Below are 17,437 nucleotides of genomic sequence, written 5' to 3'. Positions count from 1 at the left end.
AATGGAAATAAGGAGCTTACTTGTGAAGCTTAATTCATTAATATTTTCAGACATCCAGCTTGTATATCTGGGAATGCCATAATAATGCCTATAAATAAAATTAATAAAAATGTATCTAGTAAGGTCAAACGAAAGAAGTTAAAGGATCTGATTTGTTTTCAGAAGTTTTATACTATTACTGAAACATATTTAGAGATGTCTTTCCCTCAATGTCCTTTTGCAGAATGGCTGATACTGTTACTAGCAACAGTTCTACACCAGTATTGATAGAGTTGAACAAATAAAGCATGCAAGGTTTTATTCAGGGGACAGCAGTACAGTCAGCCCACAGATCAAAGCAACATTGTCCTAATTCCTGGCACTGAAAGAATAATTATACAGATGTGACTTGTGGGTAGTGCATACAATAGATGTAGACAATACAGTTACTTTTAGAGTAAGAAGCCTACCAGAAACACAATACATTACAGTATATAACTATTACAGGGTATTGTATTTAGCAAATAAATAGAGACCAGACATTTAGGGGACAAAGAATGAGTTTCTTTCAAATGTGGCAACTGTGAAAGAATTTAAATCTCCAAACAGAAGGAAAAGAACAGAGGAGAATTTCCCCTAATTCAGTATTTTCTCCTACAGTATTTCCAGTCTCTATTTAAAATATAGGAATTTTAGCTAAACCTTCTCTGTGCTCACAGAAGCTGAGGACTGATCTGGAAATAAAAAAAGAGTGAATATCTGAGATTTTTGCTGTAACAATTAGAGCAGGGCAGATGACTGATTTTTGGGGTTGTGATGGGGGGAACGCAGAATGCCCAGCAAACCGAAAAATCAGAAAAAATATTAGATTTGAGTCCAAAAAATTCAGTTCCCTCCTCTGAATCAGGCAGAGAGAAGATTTGCATCCATGTCTCTTATCTCCCAGGTAATTGCCTTAATCACCAGACTGTAGAGTCAAGTTCAGTATCTCACTTTGTCCCACTGAAAATTTAAGTATTTATACAAAGTGGAACAGCTTTAACAAGAGAGATTGAGAGCAACCCATCTACAATAGTCTGTAGCCTGGTGGTTAGGGAACTCACTTGGCCAGGAAGGAGACTTGCGTAGAAATCCCTGCTCCAGAATGGCAGTTCAAATCTTGGTCTCTCACCTGCCTTGCAAATGCCCTAAATACTGGACTAAAGGTTATGAGGGACACATGGACAAACACATGCACTCTTTCTGAAACTGACCCTGAAATCTTTTTCCCAGCCAAAATGAACCAGGTCAAATTCATGAATAGTTTCAGGTTGACCCAAATTGCATTTTTGGCTAATAAATTAAAATAAATTTTATCCAGATCCAGTATCAGTCCTTCAATCACGCAAAATTCATCACTTCTAGATATAAAAACTAGGCCTGTCGATTAATAGCAGTTATCTCACGCGATTAACTCAAAAAAAGAATCGTGATTAAAAAAATTAATTGCGATTAACCGCAGTTTTAATCGCACTGTTAAACAATAGAATACCAATTGAAATTTATTAAATATTTTGGATGTTTTTCTACATTTTCATATATTTTGTATTCTGTGTTGTAATTGAAATCAAAATGTGTATTTTTTTATTACAAATATTTGCACTGTAAAAATGATAAACAAAAAAATAGTATTTTTCAATTCACCTCATACAAGTTCTGTAGTGCAATATCTTTGTCGTGAAAGTGCAACTTAGAAATGTAGATTTTTTTTGTTACTTAACTGCACTCAAAACCAAAAACAATGTGAAACTTCAGAGCCTATAAATAAGTCCACTCAGTCCTACTTCTTGTTCAGGCAATTGCTAAGACAAACAAGTTTGTTTACATTTACAGGAAATAATGCTGCCCTCTTCTTACTTACAATGTCACCACAAAGTGAGAACAGGCATTTGCATGGCACTTTTGTCGCTGGCATTGCAAGGTATTTACGTGCCAGATATGGTAAACATTCGTATGCCCCTTCATGCTTCGGCACCATTCCAGAGGACATGCTTCCATGCTGATGACACTCGTTAAATTCAATTAACGCATTATTTTTTTGTGACTGAATTCCTTGGGGGAGAATTGTATGTCCCCTGCTCTGTTTTACCCGCATTCTTCCATATGTTTCATGTTATAACAGTCTCGGATGATGACCCAGCGCATGTTGTTCATTTTAAGAACACTTTCACTGCAGATTTCACAAAACGCAAAGAAGGTACCAATGTGAGATTTCTAAAGATAGCTACAGCACTCAACCCAAGGTTTAAGAATCTGAAGTGCCTTCCAAAATCTGAGAGGGACGAGGTGTGGAGCATGCTTTCAGAAGTCTTAAAAGAGCAACTCTCCATGCGGAAACTACAAAACCCAAATCAGAAAAAAAGGAAATCAACCTTCTTCTGGTGGCATCTGACTCAGAAAATGAAAATGAACATGAGTCAGTCCGCGCTGCTTTGGATTGTTATCGAGCAGAACCAGTCATCAACATGGACCCATGTTCCCTGGAATGGTGGTTGAAGCATGAAGGGACATATGAATCTTTAGCATATCTGGCACGTAAATATCTTGCGCCACCAGCTACAGCAGTACCATGAGAATGCCTGTTCTCACTTTCAGGTGACATTGTAAACGAGAAGCAGGCAGCGTTATCTCCTGCAAATGTAAACAAATTTGTTTGTCTGAGCAATTGGCTGAACAAGGAGTAGGACTGAGGGGACTTGCAGGGTCTAAAATTTTACATTGTTTTATTTTTGAATGCACGTTTTTTTGCACATAATTCTACATTTGTAAGTTCAACTTTCATGATAAAGAGATTGCACTACAGTACTTGTATTAGGTGAATTGAAAAATACTATTTCTTTTGTTTTCTTACAGTGCAAATACTTGTAATCAAAAATAAATATAAAGTGAGCACTGTACACTTTGTATTCTGTGTTGTAATTGAAATCAATGTATTTGAAAATGTAGAAAACATCCAAAAATATTTAAATAAATGGTATTCTGTTATTGTTTAGTAGTGCGATTAATCGCGATTAATTTTTTTAATTGCTTGACAGCCCTAATAAAAACATAAACAACGTATTTTTCTGAGCCAAACTAGTTCTAAGATATGCCTCCTTTTATTGAAATAAGCCACATTCAAGACAGAGATCAAGAGGAAGAGTCTTCTGAAACACAATTTTGAATTACTAACATTATACCACCAAAGGAGAAGAAGGCTGAAAGCCACATGATGGTATATTATTCCTGTGGAAAATGTTATAGATGGCCTTTAATTATATATTTAAACTCCCAAGAGTTGACAAAATAAGCTTTTTTTCATCCCATTTATTTTTATTTAATGCAAACCCAAAACAAAGGGAAACCATGGTTCAAAATAAATAAATGGGATCAATTCTCCATTGAGACAAATAATATGTGAGTGTATGGGAAAAAGTGGTTGCTGATAAAATATACACCTCTACCTCGATATAACGCTGTCCTCGAGAGCCAAAAAATCTTACTGTGTTATAGGTGAAACCCTGTGTAGGCCCCTTCATGAGCCCCAGGACTGAGGGCATGCCTGGGACAGAAAGGAAGTCCCAGGAGCAGACACTGCTACAAAGAATCTTAGCTTGTGTGGGCTATTTAGCAGCATAAAAGTAGCCCTCGGGCAGTGGTCTCCAACCTTTTTATGCCTAAGATCACTTTTTGAATTTAAGGGCAACCCAGGATCTACCCTGCCCCTTCCCCGAGGCCCTGCCCTGCTCAGTCCACCCACTCCCTGCCCCCCGTCACTCGCTCTCCCCCACCGTCACTCACTTTCACCGGGCTGGGGAAGGGGGTAGGGTGTGGGGAGGGGGTGTGGGCTCTGCGCTGGGGCCGAGGGGTTCGCAGTGTGGGAGGGGGCTCCAGGATGAGCCTGGGACAGGGGGTTGGGATCCAGCAGGGAGTGAGCGGTGCAAGCTCTGGGAGGGAGTTTGGGTGCAGGAAGGGGGCTCCAGGCTGGAGCAGAGTGTTGGGGTGCAGGAGTGGGTGCGGCATGCTGGCTCTGTGAGGGGGGTCAGGGCTGGGGCAGGGGTGCAGGAGGGGTATGAAGTTCTGGCTCTGAGAGGGAGGTCAAGGCTGGGGCACGGGGTTGGGGTCCAGGAGAGGGTTTGGGGTGCTGGCCCTGGGAGGGGGCTCAGGGCTGGGGCTCGGGGTACAGGAGGGGGTATGGGGTGTTGGCCCCGGGAGGGGTTGGGGGGCACTTACCTCGGGTGGCTCCCGGTCGGTGGCGCAGCGAATCTAAGGCAGGCTCCCTGCCCGCCCCGTCCCCACACCACTCCTGGAAGGGGACAACACGCCCCTCTGGCCTAGGGGCTGAGGCGGGGAGGATGTGGCTCCGCGCACTGCCCCTTTCTGCCGGCATGGCCCTCTCAGCTCCCATTGGCCACAGTTCCCCGTTCCCGGACAATGGGAGCTGCAGGGGTGGGTGCTTTCAGACAGGAGCGGCATGCTGAGACCCCTGCCCGCCCTTCTCCTCCCCGCCCACACAGGGCCATGCTGGCCACTTCCGGGAGCTGCGTGGGGCCGCGGCAGGCAGGGAACCTGCCTTAGTAGCAGCACCGCCGGAGATCGTGATTGACTGTGAGAGTCCCCAGAATTGATCAGTCGAACTTGATCGACCAGTTGGTGACCACTACTCTAGGGCCACCATAAAATAGAGCTACGGTGAGATAAAGTCACCTTTGTCCCCGCTCCCTCAGGGTGCATCTTTGGTGCTGTGCCTCTAGGAAAGAATCCTAGCCAGACCAAGGGGGGTCAGTGAATTCCAGAGTTCAAGACTCCTTAAGGAATACCCTACCTCTAGCCCCCGACATTTAAACCTAGTAACTTTTCCTCATATGCCTTAGCTCAGGGGTGGGCAAACTTTTTGGCCCGAGGGCCACGCCTGGGTATGGAAATTGTATGGTGGGCCATGAATGCTCACGAAATTGGGGTTGGGGTTCAGGAGGGGGTGATGGCTCTGGCTGGGGGTACGGGCTCAGGGGAGGAGCCAGAAATGAGGAGTTCAGGGTACGGGAGGGGGCTCCTGGCTGGGGCAGGAGGTTAGGGTGCGGGAGGGGATCAGGGCTGGGTCAGGAGGTTGGGGCACGGGAAGCGGTCAGGGGTGCAGGCTCCAGGCGGCGCTTTCTTCAAGCAGCTCCTGGAAGCAGTGGCATGTCCCCACTCCGGCTTCTATGCGGAGGTGTGGCCAGGCAGCTCTGTGCACTGCCCTGTCCGCAGGCGCCGCCCCTGCAGCTCCCATTAGCCGCAATTCCCGGCCAATGGGAGCTGAGGGTTGGCGCTTGGGGCGGGGACAGCACACAGAGCCCCGTGGCTGATCCTAAACGTAGGAGCCAGAGGGGGAACGTGCTGCTGCTTCCAGGAGCCTCGGCATGCGCACGGAGCAGCCTCCTACCCCGTTCCCCGGCTGGAGCAGGGCAAGCCCCAGACCCCGCTCCCTAGCGGGAGCTCGAGGGCCGGATTAAATTGGCTGGAGAGCCGGTTGTGGCCCGTGGGTCGTAGTTTGCCCACCCCTGTGCCTTAGCTGATCTCAGCTTTTGAGGTAGAAGCAAGGAGATGGGCAGTCTGTGAAATAGCCACAGCCCAGACCATTTATAGCTGAAAACCAGTGTTTTGGTATTATTGTGCTTTGTGAAGTGAATTTGAAGACAATGTGATCCATTAATATAATCATTACAGTATTTATGGAGCACTAAAAGTGTGCTCAGTGCAGTAAGAAACGTGAAAGAAGACATTGAGGAACACAAAGTCTAAATTAAATTAAATATTCACCATACCTTAAACACACCTCATAATAGTATACATAAAGTATATGTGATCGGTAAAATATAGAGCCTTTATACAGCAAGTTAATTTTATTTGTTTTCTTTCTCCCACCTCTCTCCTTCTGTTCCTCTCCAATGGTTGGTTATCATGGAAAGGGCTGGTGGAAGAAATATGTTTTATAAAGGGGTTTGACTGGTGAGAGGGAGGTTCTTTGGTGAACAAGGCTTCAAGCATAGGAGTGAAAGGGAAGAAGGTTGTGAAGACATGAGGAAGAAGTGGACAGTGAAGCGGAAGGCATGGCGGGAAGGGGAGACAAGGAGGAAACAAGAGCTGCCTTATAGGTAGAGACATTGCTACTATAGAACCTTGAAATTGAGCACTAGGAGCTTGACTTGATCTGGAAGGCGAGGGAAAAGCCCGTAAAAGGATTCAAAGAAGGGAGTTTGCAATGGCGCAAACAGGTTGAGATGTATGCAAGACCGATGCAAAGTTGTGAATCAGCTCAGCGTGAACTTCCAGTGTGACACCGTGGCCAAAAGGGCTATTGCAATCCTTGGTTCTGTTACCTTTGTATTTGGCACTGGTGCGACTGCTGTTAGACTATTATGTCCAGTTTTGGTGTCCACAATTCAAAAACACAATGTTGATAAATTGGAGAAGGTTCAGAGAGCCACGAGAACAAATAAAGGAATAAAAAAAACGGCCTTACAGTGAAAGACTCAGGGAGCTCAATCTATTTGGTTTAATCAAGAGAAGGTTGAGGGGTGATTTGATCAGTTTATAAGTACTTAAATGGGGTACAGAAATTTGATAGTAGAAGGTTCTTCAGTCTAGCAGACTAAGGTATAACAAGTGGAAGTTGATGCTAGACAAATTAAAACTTGAAATAAGGTGATAATTTTTAACAGTGAGGGTAATTAACCATTGGAACAATTTACCAAGAGTTGGGGTGAATTCTCCATCAATGGCAATTTTTAAATCAAAATTAGATGTTTTCCTAAAATGTATTCTTTAGTTCAAACAGGAATTAATTCAGAGAAGTCCTATGCCCTTTGTATATGGGACCCCAGACTAGATGATCACAATGGTCCCTTTTGGCTTTCTGTGTGGCTCTAAGTCTTAACTGAGGGAAGAGGATAAGGAGTGGGGATTTAGGAGTCATAAATATAGAGATAATAGGGGAAGTTGTGAGAGTGGATGAGATCTGTGTTTTGGAAGATGATAGTAATGGATTGAGCACCCTCAACGCCCATTTAGTTAAAGGGGAGTTTACAGCGTTCATCACCTTCCATAATTGAATCCAGCCATAATATTTCAAACTCATATAGTTTTTCGTCCACAGTGATCTCAGAATACTGTGAAAAGATGGATGGGCGTTGTTAGATATTTTACCGAAGGGAGAGAGGAGGGAGTGATCAGCTTTTTTCAAAGATAGCAGGTCAAGGTGGGTGAAAATAAACAGAAAACCCTTAGATCTGGCCTATCTATCTTACTCTTGTACATATATGGCCCCCATTACTATAGTATATTTTTTATCTATACTATACTATATCTGAGTGCCTCACAAATTTGTCAACATATTTATCCTCACAACTGTGCTGTGAGGTAAGGAAGTGCTATTATCCCAGTTTTACAGTTGGGGAGGCAAAGCAGAGAAAGACTAAGAGTTCATCTGCATGGTGTGTTAGTCCTCACCAGTGGGGTGTAAATTCTAGTCTGCACCAGTATGTTGTGCACTAACTGGCCAGGGTGGACACTGTTTGTGCACGCTAAAAGTTCCTTGGTGTGTGTTAACACAGTCCCGTTTCAAATGGTACTACATTAACACGCACTAGGGAATGTTTAGTGCCCACCAGCAGGCTCCACACAGGCCAGTTAGTGCATGACGTGCTGGTGCAGACTAGAATTTACACCCCACCGGTGAGGACTGCTGCAGCATGTAGATGAGCCCTAAGTGACTTGCCCAAGGTCACAAAGGAAGTTTGTGGTAGATCATATTGAATCTGGATCTCCCACAGCCCAGGCTAGTTCTCTGATCACCGGACCCTCCTTTCCTGATCATTAATGACCTTGATAGAGCAGATCTCATAGAGTGGAGGGTGTAGAATCTAGGAAGAAGCTAGAGGAGAAGACGTCGAGACTTCAGGAATAGAGGACGTGCTTAAGGACTTTGGATGCAAAGATATAAGGAAAGATACAAGGTGATAATTGGAGAGACAGAAATATGGATTGTGAAAGATGATGGATTGTGAAGCAAGGGCTATCCTGCAAAATGTTCATGTTGTCATTGGCCTAAGTTCTGTGACCCTAAGTTGTCTTAGACATGGTGCTCTCAGTACCTTGTCCTCCCTTTTTAATTATTGTTCTACTTTTATACATCTGAAGCTAAGGATAGAAACAGTCTGAATATTAATTTATCCTATGGACTTTGAGGCACTACCTATTGTGAGTGCAAAAAACAGATTTCTGATTCATGAGGAAACCCTCCTTTCCATATGTTTTCATTAAACTCTCTTAAAATTCCCATTAAAAAAGAGTTATAGATGAAAAAGATCAACTAAATTTTTCTGCTGGAATGTAGTCAAATTAGCCCTCATGTTTTATCTCTTAATGCAAATATAGACAATAAAACTATGCTCATGTTAAATATTGTTTTACATTTAAATATTTTTAAATGATGCACCGTGATTCCTGTTCTAACCATAAATTACATGCTCTTATTGACAAATAATATTGTTTTCTATCACCTATTCCTAAAGTTAGAATAGATTTTCCTGAATGACATCTGAGAAAATATTTGTTTAAAAATGTAGGGCTTTTTCTCAGTGTAATATGATAAGTTAAAAAGGATAATCCAAGTTACTGTCCCAGCTATAGTAAAAAATATTAAACTGATAAGTTAGTGATTAGACATAACATTAATTTGTTATATATTGGAAATAAGAAAACTGTTTATATTTTGACCCCAAAGTCTATTGAAATGTACATTTTATTAACTAAGGCCCTGATCCAGCAAACATACACGTGAGTAATTCTATTGAAGCATTAAAACTCTCATTAGTGCTTTATATTTTAATTGTTAGTGTTGAACATTTATTTTATGCTTTTTAACTTGACATAACTAACTTATCAGAAATTCTTGTAAGAAAATCCTGAAAACCGATATGTTTCTGTGAAGTGTTATAATATGCTTAATGGTGTCTGCAAGCTGCTGTTTTAATTAACTTTCCTAAATTTCAAACATCTATATTTTACTCTCTTATATGCTTTTAACTAAGGTATAGTAGATGCATTTTTGCTTCAATACTAATTCAAGGTGTAATATTCATTTCTTTAGAAAACATTTTTGTTGTTGTGCATGCCTAGTGTTTTGTATGTTGTATACTGCATTCAGAATATTTTTTTCCTTCTCACCTATCCACAATGCAATGCCGTTCCCATGATGCACCTCTGCTTGCTGTTTACCTGTATGTTAATTCGCTTGAATCCCATTGGCCCACTGCCATCATGTGCTCGCTGCCTGTTATTAAAAGACTCAGTCGACTGCCAAAGCAATGAAGCGGCCTCTCGAAGCAACTGTAGACCTGGTACTTTGACCTTTCACCTTTTGCTTTGCATGTAGCTTTTCAGAAAAGCAACTAATGAAATTTGTATTGCTTTTTTTTAACATCAACTGAAAACTATCATATATTATTAATTTAGAAAAAATTCAGTATTATATTTATCCATCTCATACTCATATGCAATAAATGCAAACAATTTAGTTTTTTTCCTAACATGATTTCATTTTAAAATACCTTTTCATAGAAGTTAAAATTAGATATAACTGCTTTTGTAATTGAAAATACTATAATCCCTCACTGTATTTAATAATAGGAAAAATATTTAACTAAGAAAGAATACTTGGTAATGAAACACAAGTGGTTTTTTCTTCCTAGAATATTTTAAGCCCAAATTTAAAGGAAATGCCACTTTTGTTGCTTTAAAGGCCTTCCTTTTCAGTAGTTGTGGTGCTACAGTTTTATGTTAATAGTACCATGCTTTTGCGATCAACAACAAAATTTCACTCATTTTACATTGCTATTATTTGAGTTAAGGTGCATGGCAAGGCATCTTTAACTGCTTTTTTAAAAAGTATATTACAATATTTTATTCATATATATTAGAAAATATGTATATATTTTGAAAAATCTGCAAATTTAATTAAATTCTCCTTTTTTTTACAGGCCTTTCCTCCTGGCGTTCTTCACCCTTTACCAAAGAGACAAGCACTTGAAAAAAGTAATGGTGCCAGTGCCATTTTTAATCCCAGTGTCTTGCACTATCAACAGGCTCTTGCCAATGCACAGTTGCAACAACATGCAGCATTTATCCCAACAGGTATGTTGTATTTGCACTAAACAGAATCCTATTTAAGCATTCTCCCCATAAGACAGTGCTTATCACATTGAATATACTTTTAAATGTGTAATCCATTCTCTACACATTCATGACAAGTATGCACAAATATTTTAATACACTATTTTAATTCCTTCTGCAGAATATTAGGATTCAGGAGGTAATTTTATCGTGTCATTAACTAACTTTTAGTATTTTCTGTTATTGTCCTTATTTTCCATATGTCAGAGTACTTTATATCTATATTAAGTGGGTTGCATGTTGGGTCCATCAACCAGAACTGTGTTTGGTGGTGGGGAGGAGGAGTGTCATTAACTTGTTGGAAAAGGCATAATGTTTCTGTGATACGATGGGAAGTGTGAAAAGTATTGGTAATATCTATCCCTGTTCTTCTGGTGTATTTTGTACTGCCACCATTACAGTTCTGCAGCCAGACATACTCCTGCTACACAGTACCCTTGCCCTCTAGACCAGCAGTGCTAGCAGCCAAATTATAGTTAATTCCTGCACAAATGCACTATGGGGATAAAACAATCCCCGTCTGCATAGAACTGTTTAACGTGGGAAACTGGTTTCGTTGTCTTCATAATGGAATATTTTATAATCCAAAACTCTCCCCAGATTTTGCAGTTAATAGCTGGTGTTTTAATTCTTAATATAAGTGATTTAACTACAGTGGAATTTTAGTAACATGAATATTCCATTGTTGTTCAGAGCTGTAGACCATGTCATTTGGAAAAATCTACAACCCCATCAGACCTAACATCTTGAGCTCATACGTGTGGCATGGAGACTTTCTTTTAACACTGTGAAAGAAGGGAGAATATTCTACTTAAATGTCTGATTTATGAATGAAGTGAACTTGCAATAAAATCCTCTATATTATTCAAAAAGAGAAGTATCTAAAAGTAAATACCCCGAATAGTGCTTAAAGAGTGCAGTTTCAGTATTAGTATGTATATCAACCATGAATTTTTAGGCTGATTTAAAACACTTTTCTGTAGTAAATATATTTTCTATTTTTGAATATATTTGCTTATCTTTTATCATATTATTTAACCATCTAATAATAGTATGAATTAAACAAGTGAAAGAATTCAAGCTGCTGTAATTTCTTATTACATAGCTTTACAATAATCTTTTAAAAATAAAAACAAAAATCATATGAACTCAGTAAAGTTTGCCTGAATAAGAAATATGTAAAAACTTAGTAAAGATCTCAGCATTTGGCCCTATATTTGTCAAAATATGTTCTAAACATTTATTTTATGCACTTGTTTTACATATTGACTCACTTTAATTTTGAAAATATCCCAAAATCTTGTGTAATTTTCATTGAGATCCCATGACCATTTTGTAACTTGTGACTATAATGGAAATGTGCAGGAAAATATGCTAACATCCGTGGGAAGGTTTGAAGGAATTTGAGAAATGAAAGAGCATCCAGTGCTTACAAATGTCCAAGTCCCCCTGCAAATGTACTTCACATCACAGCCATAAGAACTTGTGGTGGGGTGTGCATTGTTCCTCCTCATAGGCACTGCCTTTCAGAGCTTATCACTATTGTATACAATTACAGTAAAATGCATTAAAATAATCCTGAAAAATAAGATAGTTTGAAAATACTTCAATAAGATAGCACTCAGATATTTTCCAAACTTAGATGCTTATCTTTCCTCAAGTACTTTATTCCATGTGCTGTTTCTCTTCAATTTACATTTTTGGTTAACCCTGGAGTCATCATAACCACCAGTACAAAATTAGCTCAGAATTGAGTGACAGTTTGTTTATTATAAATTCATGATGTAAAAGGATGTGGGCCTTTTTGCCAAACTCTTAAGGGGCCAGATTGTCATCCAGTCCCAGCACAGGTGCACAAAAAAGAGAAAAGGTGCAAAGAGCCTCTCATCTCCAGGAGACCCAGCACATGAGCCAGGGCACAATGGGAGACGTTCTCATAGTGAGCAGGAGAATTCAGAAGGTCTGGCATCACTAGTATCTGGAAAGAGGGGTGGGGGATGAGGACGTGAGTAGGGTGACCAGACAGCAAGTGTGAAAAATCGGGACAGGAGGTGGGGGGTAATAGGAGCCTATATAGGAAAAAGTCACAAAAATCGTGACTGTCCCTATAAAATCAGGGCATCTGGTCACCCTACGTGAGCTATGGCACATACCCTTTCCACTGTCCGGTAGAATGGGCCTTTCATAGAAGACAGTGCATGTTGCTCCTACAGTTGTTGCACTCTCAGGGAGTCCAGGAGGAACTGTGTGTTCTGGAACTTGGCTCTAAGTACATCTACACCTTCCCATGTGGGGCTATGGCTATAAATATTGCACACCCTATGAAGAACTGTGCATGCAATTAATTCTTTGGTTTAAAATGGTAAACCAATATTTCCTGAACTAGTATCAATTTTAAATACGTCCTATGTGTTCGGTAGAAATGTTACAGTTAGAACCAGGTTTTGCTTATAAAATATATGGAAAACTGATACGTTGTTTTATATAATTTCTCTGCCTTTTATAACCAATGACTTCCTCATTAATGGTTTGGAGCTTCATAGCACTGCTTATCTTAGATTTTTTTGCACTGTAGTTCTCTTTTAATACAAAACACACACTAAATCAGTATGACTACTTCATCCGCACTTTTTATTGTTTGGTGAATGGTTATTTGTGATCTGAAAAGCAAGAGGGTAGTGTTTTCCTTCAAATGCTGTTTATTAGAACTTTTATGACCACTGGTAGAGGGGAAAGTGTGTGAGGGTTATTCTTCATGATAAGGTCATTCATAGTTATTTTTGCTGTTAAATAAATAAATATATAAAAGGTTGTTAACATCACCAAACAGGAGTTCTGCAAATTTAAATCTATTTTATGTGCTGAATATGTAGTAGTAGCATAATGTGTTATGTACATGCCACTTTGTTCCTCTTCCTCTACCCTCCACCTTCTCCCCACTACGCACTGTACTCACCATCCTAAAAACCCCTATCCTTTTTCATTCGCTTTAGCAGAAAGGATAACAGCTGAATGAGCACAAAAACTGAACTCAGCTGTACAGAGGCCTCCCCACCCCCACCCAGAGTACTTTTGAGGCACATTGGCAGGACATCATGTGGAATGTTGCACAGTCACTAGCCATGCTGCATTGGTTCCGTTTCCAGTGCTGCCATTTTAGCATTTTTGTTGATAAAAATAACATTAGTAATTTGTTATTAAAAATGTGTATGTTCATATTTAAACGTAGATTTAACAAAATCGCCATTGAATAATAAGAGAATTTCTATTGAATTAAATGTTTTCCTCTGCTGTGTATGAGCAAAATTAATAAACAATCTGTGTAGCTAACATAATGCTGTCTGAATTGTTGAATGGATTTAAGCAGCCATTAGATAATCCCATATTCAATCAAGAATTTTTTTTAAAATTCTTATTTCTGCAAAAAATAAATGAAAGATGTTTATGAAATCTGGTCCATCTTAAATATACACACAGATGTACAAAATATGTATTGGTATACTGTAATAATATTTTAGTATAAAATTATTTAACATCACTCTTGTAACACAAAAACTATGAATGACCTTAAGATTGTGTTCAGCTAACTTCTACTTATCCTTGGTTATGCTTGAATCTCAGTTTGAATGTTAACTCTAAACAGCTAACCTGTTTCTTCCCTTTATTCACTTTTTCCACCTATCATTGCATGACATGCAGGGTCAGTTTTGTGCATGACACCCGCTACCAGTATTGGTAGGTTCTAAATTTCTTTATTGATCTCTTTTATATTGTATACTGTACCTTCAGTTGTTTGCAAATCTTAAACATGACTTGATTACTAGATTTAAAGGTTCATTTGGCTTTTTGATTGACTTTGTAGGATCTTAGATTTGTTTGTAGGTTAAAATTGCAGTTTAGATGTGACATCACCTGCTATAACAACCACACTGCAAGTGCATAAAATCATGGATTCCAATCTGCTTTTCAGTTTTCAAAATTGTATTTCTCTCAATATATTTTATATTTTATAGTATTTTTAAAATCATAAAATATTGGTAAAGCAAGCTAATTTCATCAGTGTTTTGAAGTTTCATAGTGGTGTGCCTATTTCTCCTTTTTGCTGTGTGTTAGAAAGTTTTATCAGAGTTTCCCAGAAGCATTTATTTTAATACTTGTAACTGAAAGTACTTTGAAACCTAAGGTCTGAATCGCATTCCCTCTTAATTAAATCAAATCCACTTTAAAATTTGCAGCATTTGAATGCACATATTTTATGGTTGCAAAATTAGGAACAGACCGTTACTCAGGTGAGTAATTCTTATTCAAGTCAGTAGTCCCATTGATTTTAATGGGACTACTCACTTGAGTTTCAGCTACTCACGTGAGTGAATTTTGCACATGTTGATAAATTTGTCCTTAAATTAAAACTGAACAAAAAATAAATGTTCACAATCTGCTTTGCTCTTTTAGATCAAACAAATTAGTATTTAAATCAGGAAAATAATTATAACACTGATTTTTGCATCAAAGCAGATGGTAATTTAACTCAAATAAAATCCAACAGTTATAGAGAGGCAACAGAACATAAATCCAGAAACAAAAATATAAAAATTGTATGTATGTTTAAAGCAAGGCTGCAAATATACTTTTAACCTATAATACTGGTAAATGAAAATACATTATTTTTAATATATAAAAAATAATAAATGGTTTCTTTCCTTCCCAATTCTAAAAATGAAAGATTTCACTTCTTAAGGGATGGTGTTTTAATGTGTTTTAGTTACTTTAAAATAGTTTTTCAACTGATTGAACAATTCTTACTTAAAGTGATAAACTGTTTTGATAGATGCCCAATTTAAAATAATTTGTCAAATTCTTAAATATAATACCAGCAATCAGAAGTTATTTTGCTTTTTCTGGGAATCACTGATTATGTTGACAAACTTCCTTTAATTGTACTTGTAATAAGCTATTTTCCCTTTTTTATTTCTCTGCCACGCTTTCTTGCTTTGCATTGTGATTGCATGCCATCTGCTGGTTTAACCCATGATGGCTTGCTGCTCTGATATTCACCATGCCAAAATACCACTTCTATTACCATAATGCTACACCCTCCTGTTCATTGCTTCCATGGTTCCCCTCCTGAAAGTACCCATGATGCACAGCGCTACGTCCGCCACTGTCTCTGCAGCAGCAACTCCTGCAACAAGTGTCCCCTTCGCCGCAACAGCCACAGCCAATCAGGTTTGCTCCTTTTAAAGCTTTCTTTCACAAATCCCAAACTCTAAATGAGTGCTGATATTTTTTTAAAAAAAATTCTCATGGAGAATTTTTTTTTCATGTTTACCCATCAAATTTTATTTTTAAATAGTTTATAGCAAGTGTTTGTGAACAGGTTGCACTTATTTAGAGTTAACATTTATTGCAAATAATGATGTAGCTATGTTTTGTGTTGCAGTGTTTGTTTCTTGTATCTAATATTGTGTAATTAACCCAGCTGAGAGAGAATCATTTTAGTAGTGGACTCCTTGTTAAGATTTACAACTAACTTCGGATGCCAAAAGGAAAAAATGTTACAGCAGTTTTCAAATGTCCATATGTGTTAATATCCTTTTCTCCATACAGTGTGTGTAAATTACTAGCTCATTGTGTTCGTGAAAACTTACTAAAACCACAAGTGGGCAAAGTCAGCTGAAGATAAGCTTCGTGAAAAGGAAAAAGTAAAAATGCCAGTAACATAAGGAATAACTCACATTTGCATTCTGGATATTTACATGGAAAGTTGGACTCCTCTGTCCACTCTAGATTTAAAGGGACACTGTCAACTTGAAAATGACATTTTCTTCTGAAAATATTGTATCTACTGTTGTTATGAGTAACCCCTAAGATGCAAGAGAAAGAGATTAGAGGAAGTAATATTTTATCTTTTTATTTATTTATTTATTTTTCCCCAGTTTGCTGATGTAACTGTGTGTTACCTTTCCCCTCTGTGCCCGATCTACTGAGGATATGAGTCTGTTGCAGCTCTCCATATGCGAGCTGGGCTCTTTAGCTTGATCTGTAGAGATTCATGCTTTCAGTTTTGGAGGTCCTCAGTTCAATCCCCAGTGTGCCAGCCTGCACACCACTTTGTGCATTGGTCACTTTTACTGTTTTATTGATAGCCAGGTGCATCACTGTCATGCAGTGTTCAGGGAGAGCTTAAATGTATATTGTTCCCCAAGTTTTTCAAAAGGGTGTTTACCAGTAACAGCAGCAGTAAGATGAAACTGAAGAGGTAGTTAGTAGGCAGATTTGCTCACAAAGAGAAAAGGAAGAAGCAGCGGCATTCAGCGTAGTTATCTTGTTGCCACTGGCCTCCCCTACAAACCTAGCAGAGGAGCAGAATCACATGCCAATTTTTTTTATTTTTATTTTTTAAGAATTTTAAAAAATATTCAGAATGTATTATTTAAAGGTGTTCTACCAGAAAATTGAACTCCATTTAAAAGCAATTCAAGTTTGGTAATATAAGTTACCATGATGTATAGTATTCTAGGGGAAATATACTACCTCTGAAATACACAGTGCTTTCTTAAAGAAACACAAACAAACATCTTCCTTGGTATTAGGAGGGCTTACATTTTGCAGTGTGATAGTGTAATCATGGCTTTATCCTTTTGTTCTGCACAATGTTCTTTTGTAAATCCCTTTCTGAAAGCTAACTCATTTTAATAAGGAAAATGCTGAAGGATGATGTTTGGGAATAGAAGACAAATGTCACAGGCAACTGGTGTGCTTAAAATTCAGCTGTTTTCTCTTCTTCTCGTTTTTGTTTTGAAGGTATGGTAAGGTAATGAATAACCTCGTGGTACTACCCTAAACAGTCGGTTGACAATCCCGTAGGTTTGCTGGATTTCAGGTTCTCAGATCATGTAGTTAACATTGCAACAGAGTCTCTGCAACAGAAATTGGTTTAAAAGTGCTTAGTGAACTCTTGTGAAGCATTGTGATAAAAAACAGAGACACAAACAAGTGGAAATACAGATGGCAAGGGAATAAATAAAACAAAGGATATGTCTACACTGCAGTTGGAACCAGACTCCCCACTCCGGGTAGAGAGACACGTGTTAGCTCTGCGTAACAAAGCTCTTTAAAAATAGCAGTGTAGCTGGGGTAGCACCGGTGGTGGATTGGGCAAGTTGCCCGAGTATGTACCCAGTGGATCTGGCTGTATTCGGATGGCCAGCCCAAGCTGTCGCCCGTG

The 17,437-nt window shown here is 39.0% G+C and overlaps 1 protein-coding gene across 1 annotated transcript in view; it reads left to right on the top strand.

The window, feature by feature from the left end:
• Positions 1-17,437, top strand: part of MBNL2 (muscleblind like splicing regulator 2) — a 139,558-nt gene that overhangs the window by 96,589 nt on the left and 25,532 nt on the right. Inside the window, exon 6 of the mRNA XM_065410067.1 lies at positions 10,017-10,170. Coding sequence (XP_065266139.1) covers positions 10,017-10,170 — 154 coding nt within the window. The remainder of the gene's footprint in view (positions 1-10,016; positions 10,171-17,437) is intronic.

This window comes from Emys orbicularis, chromosome 1 (genome assembly GCF_028017835.1).
Source record: "Emys orbicularis isolate rEmyOrb1 chromosome 1, rEmyOrb1.hap1, whole genome shotgun sequence".
Taxonomy (NCBI): Eukaryota; Metazoa; Chordata; order Testudines; family Emydidae; genus Emys; species Emys orbicularis.
Note: the sequence above shows the minus strand (reverse complement) of the source record. Positions and strands in the feature narration are given on the sequence as shown.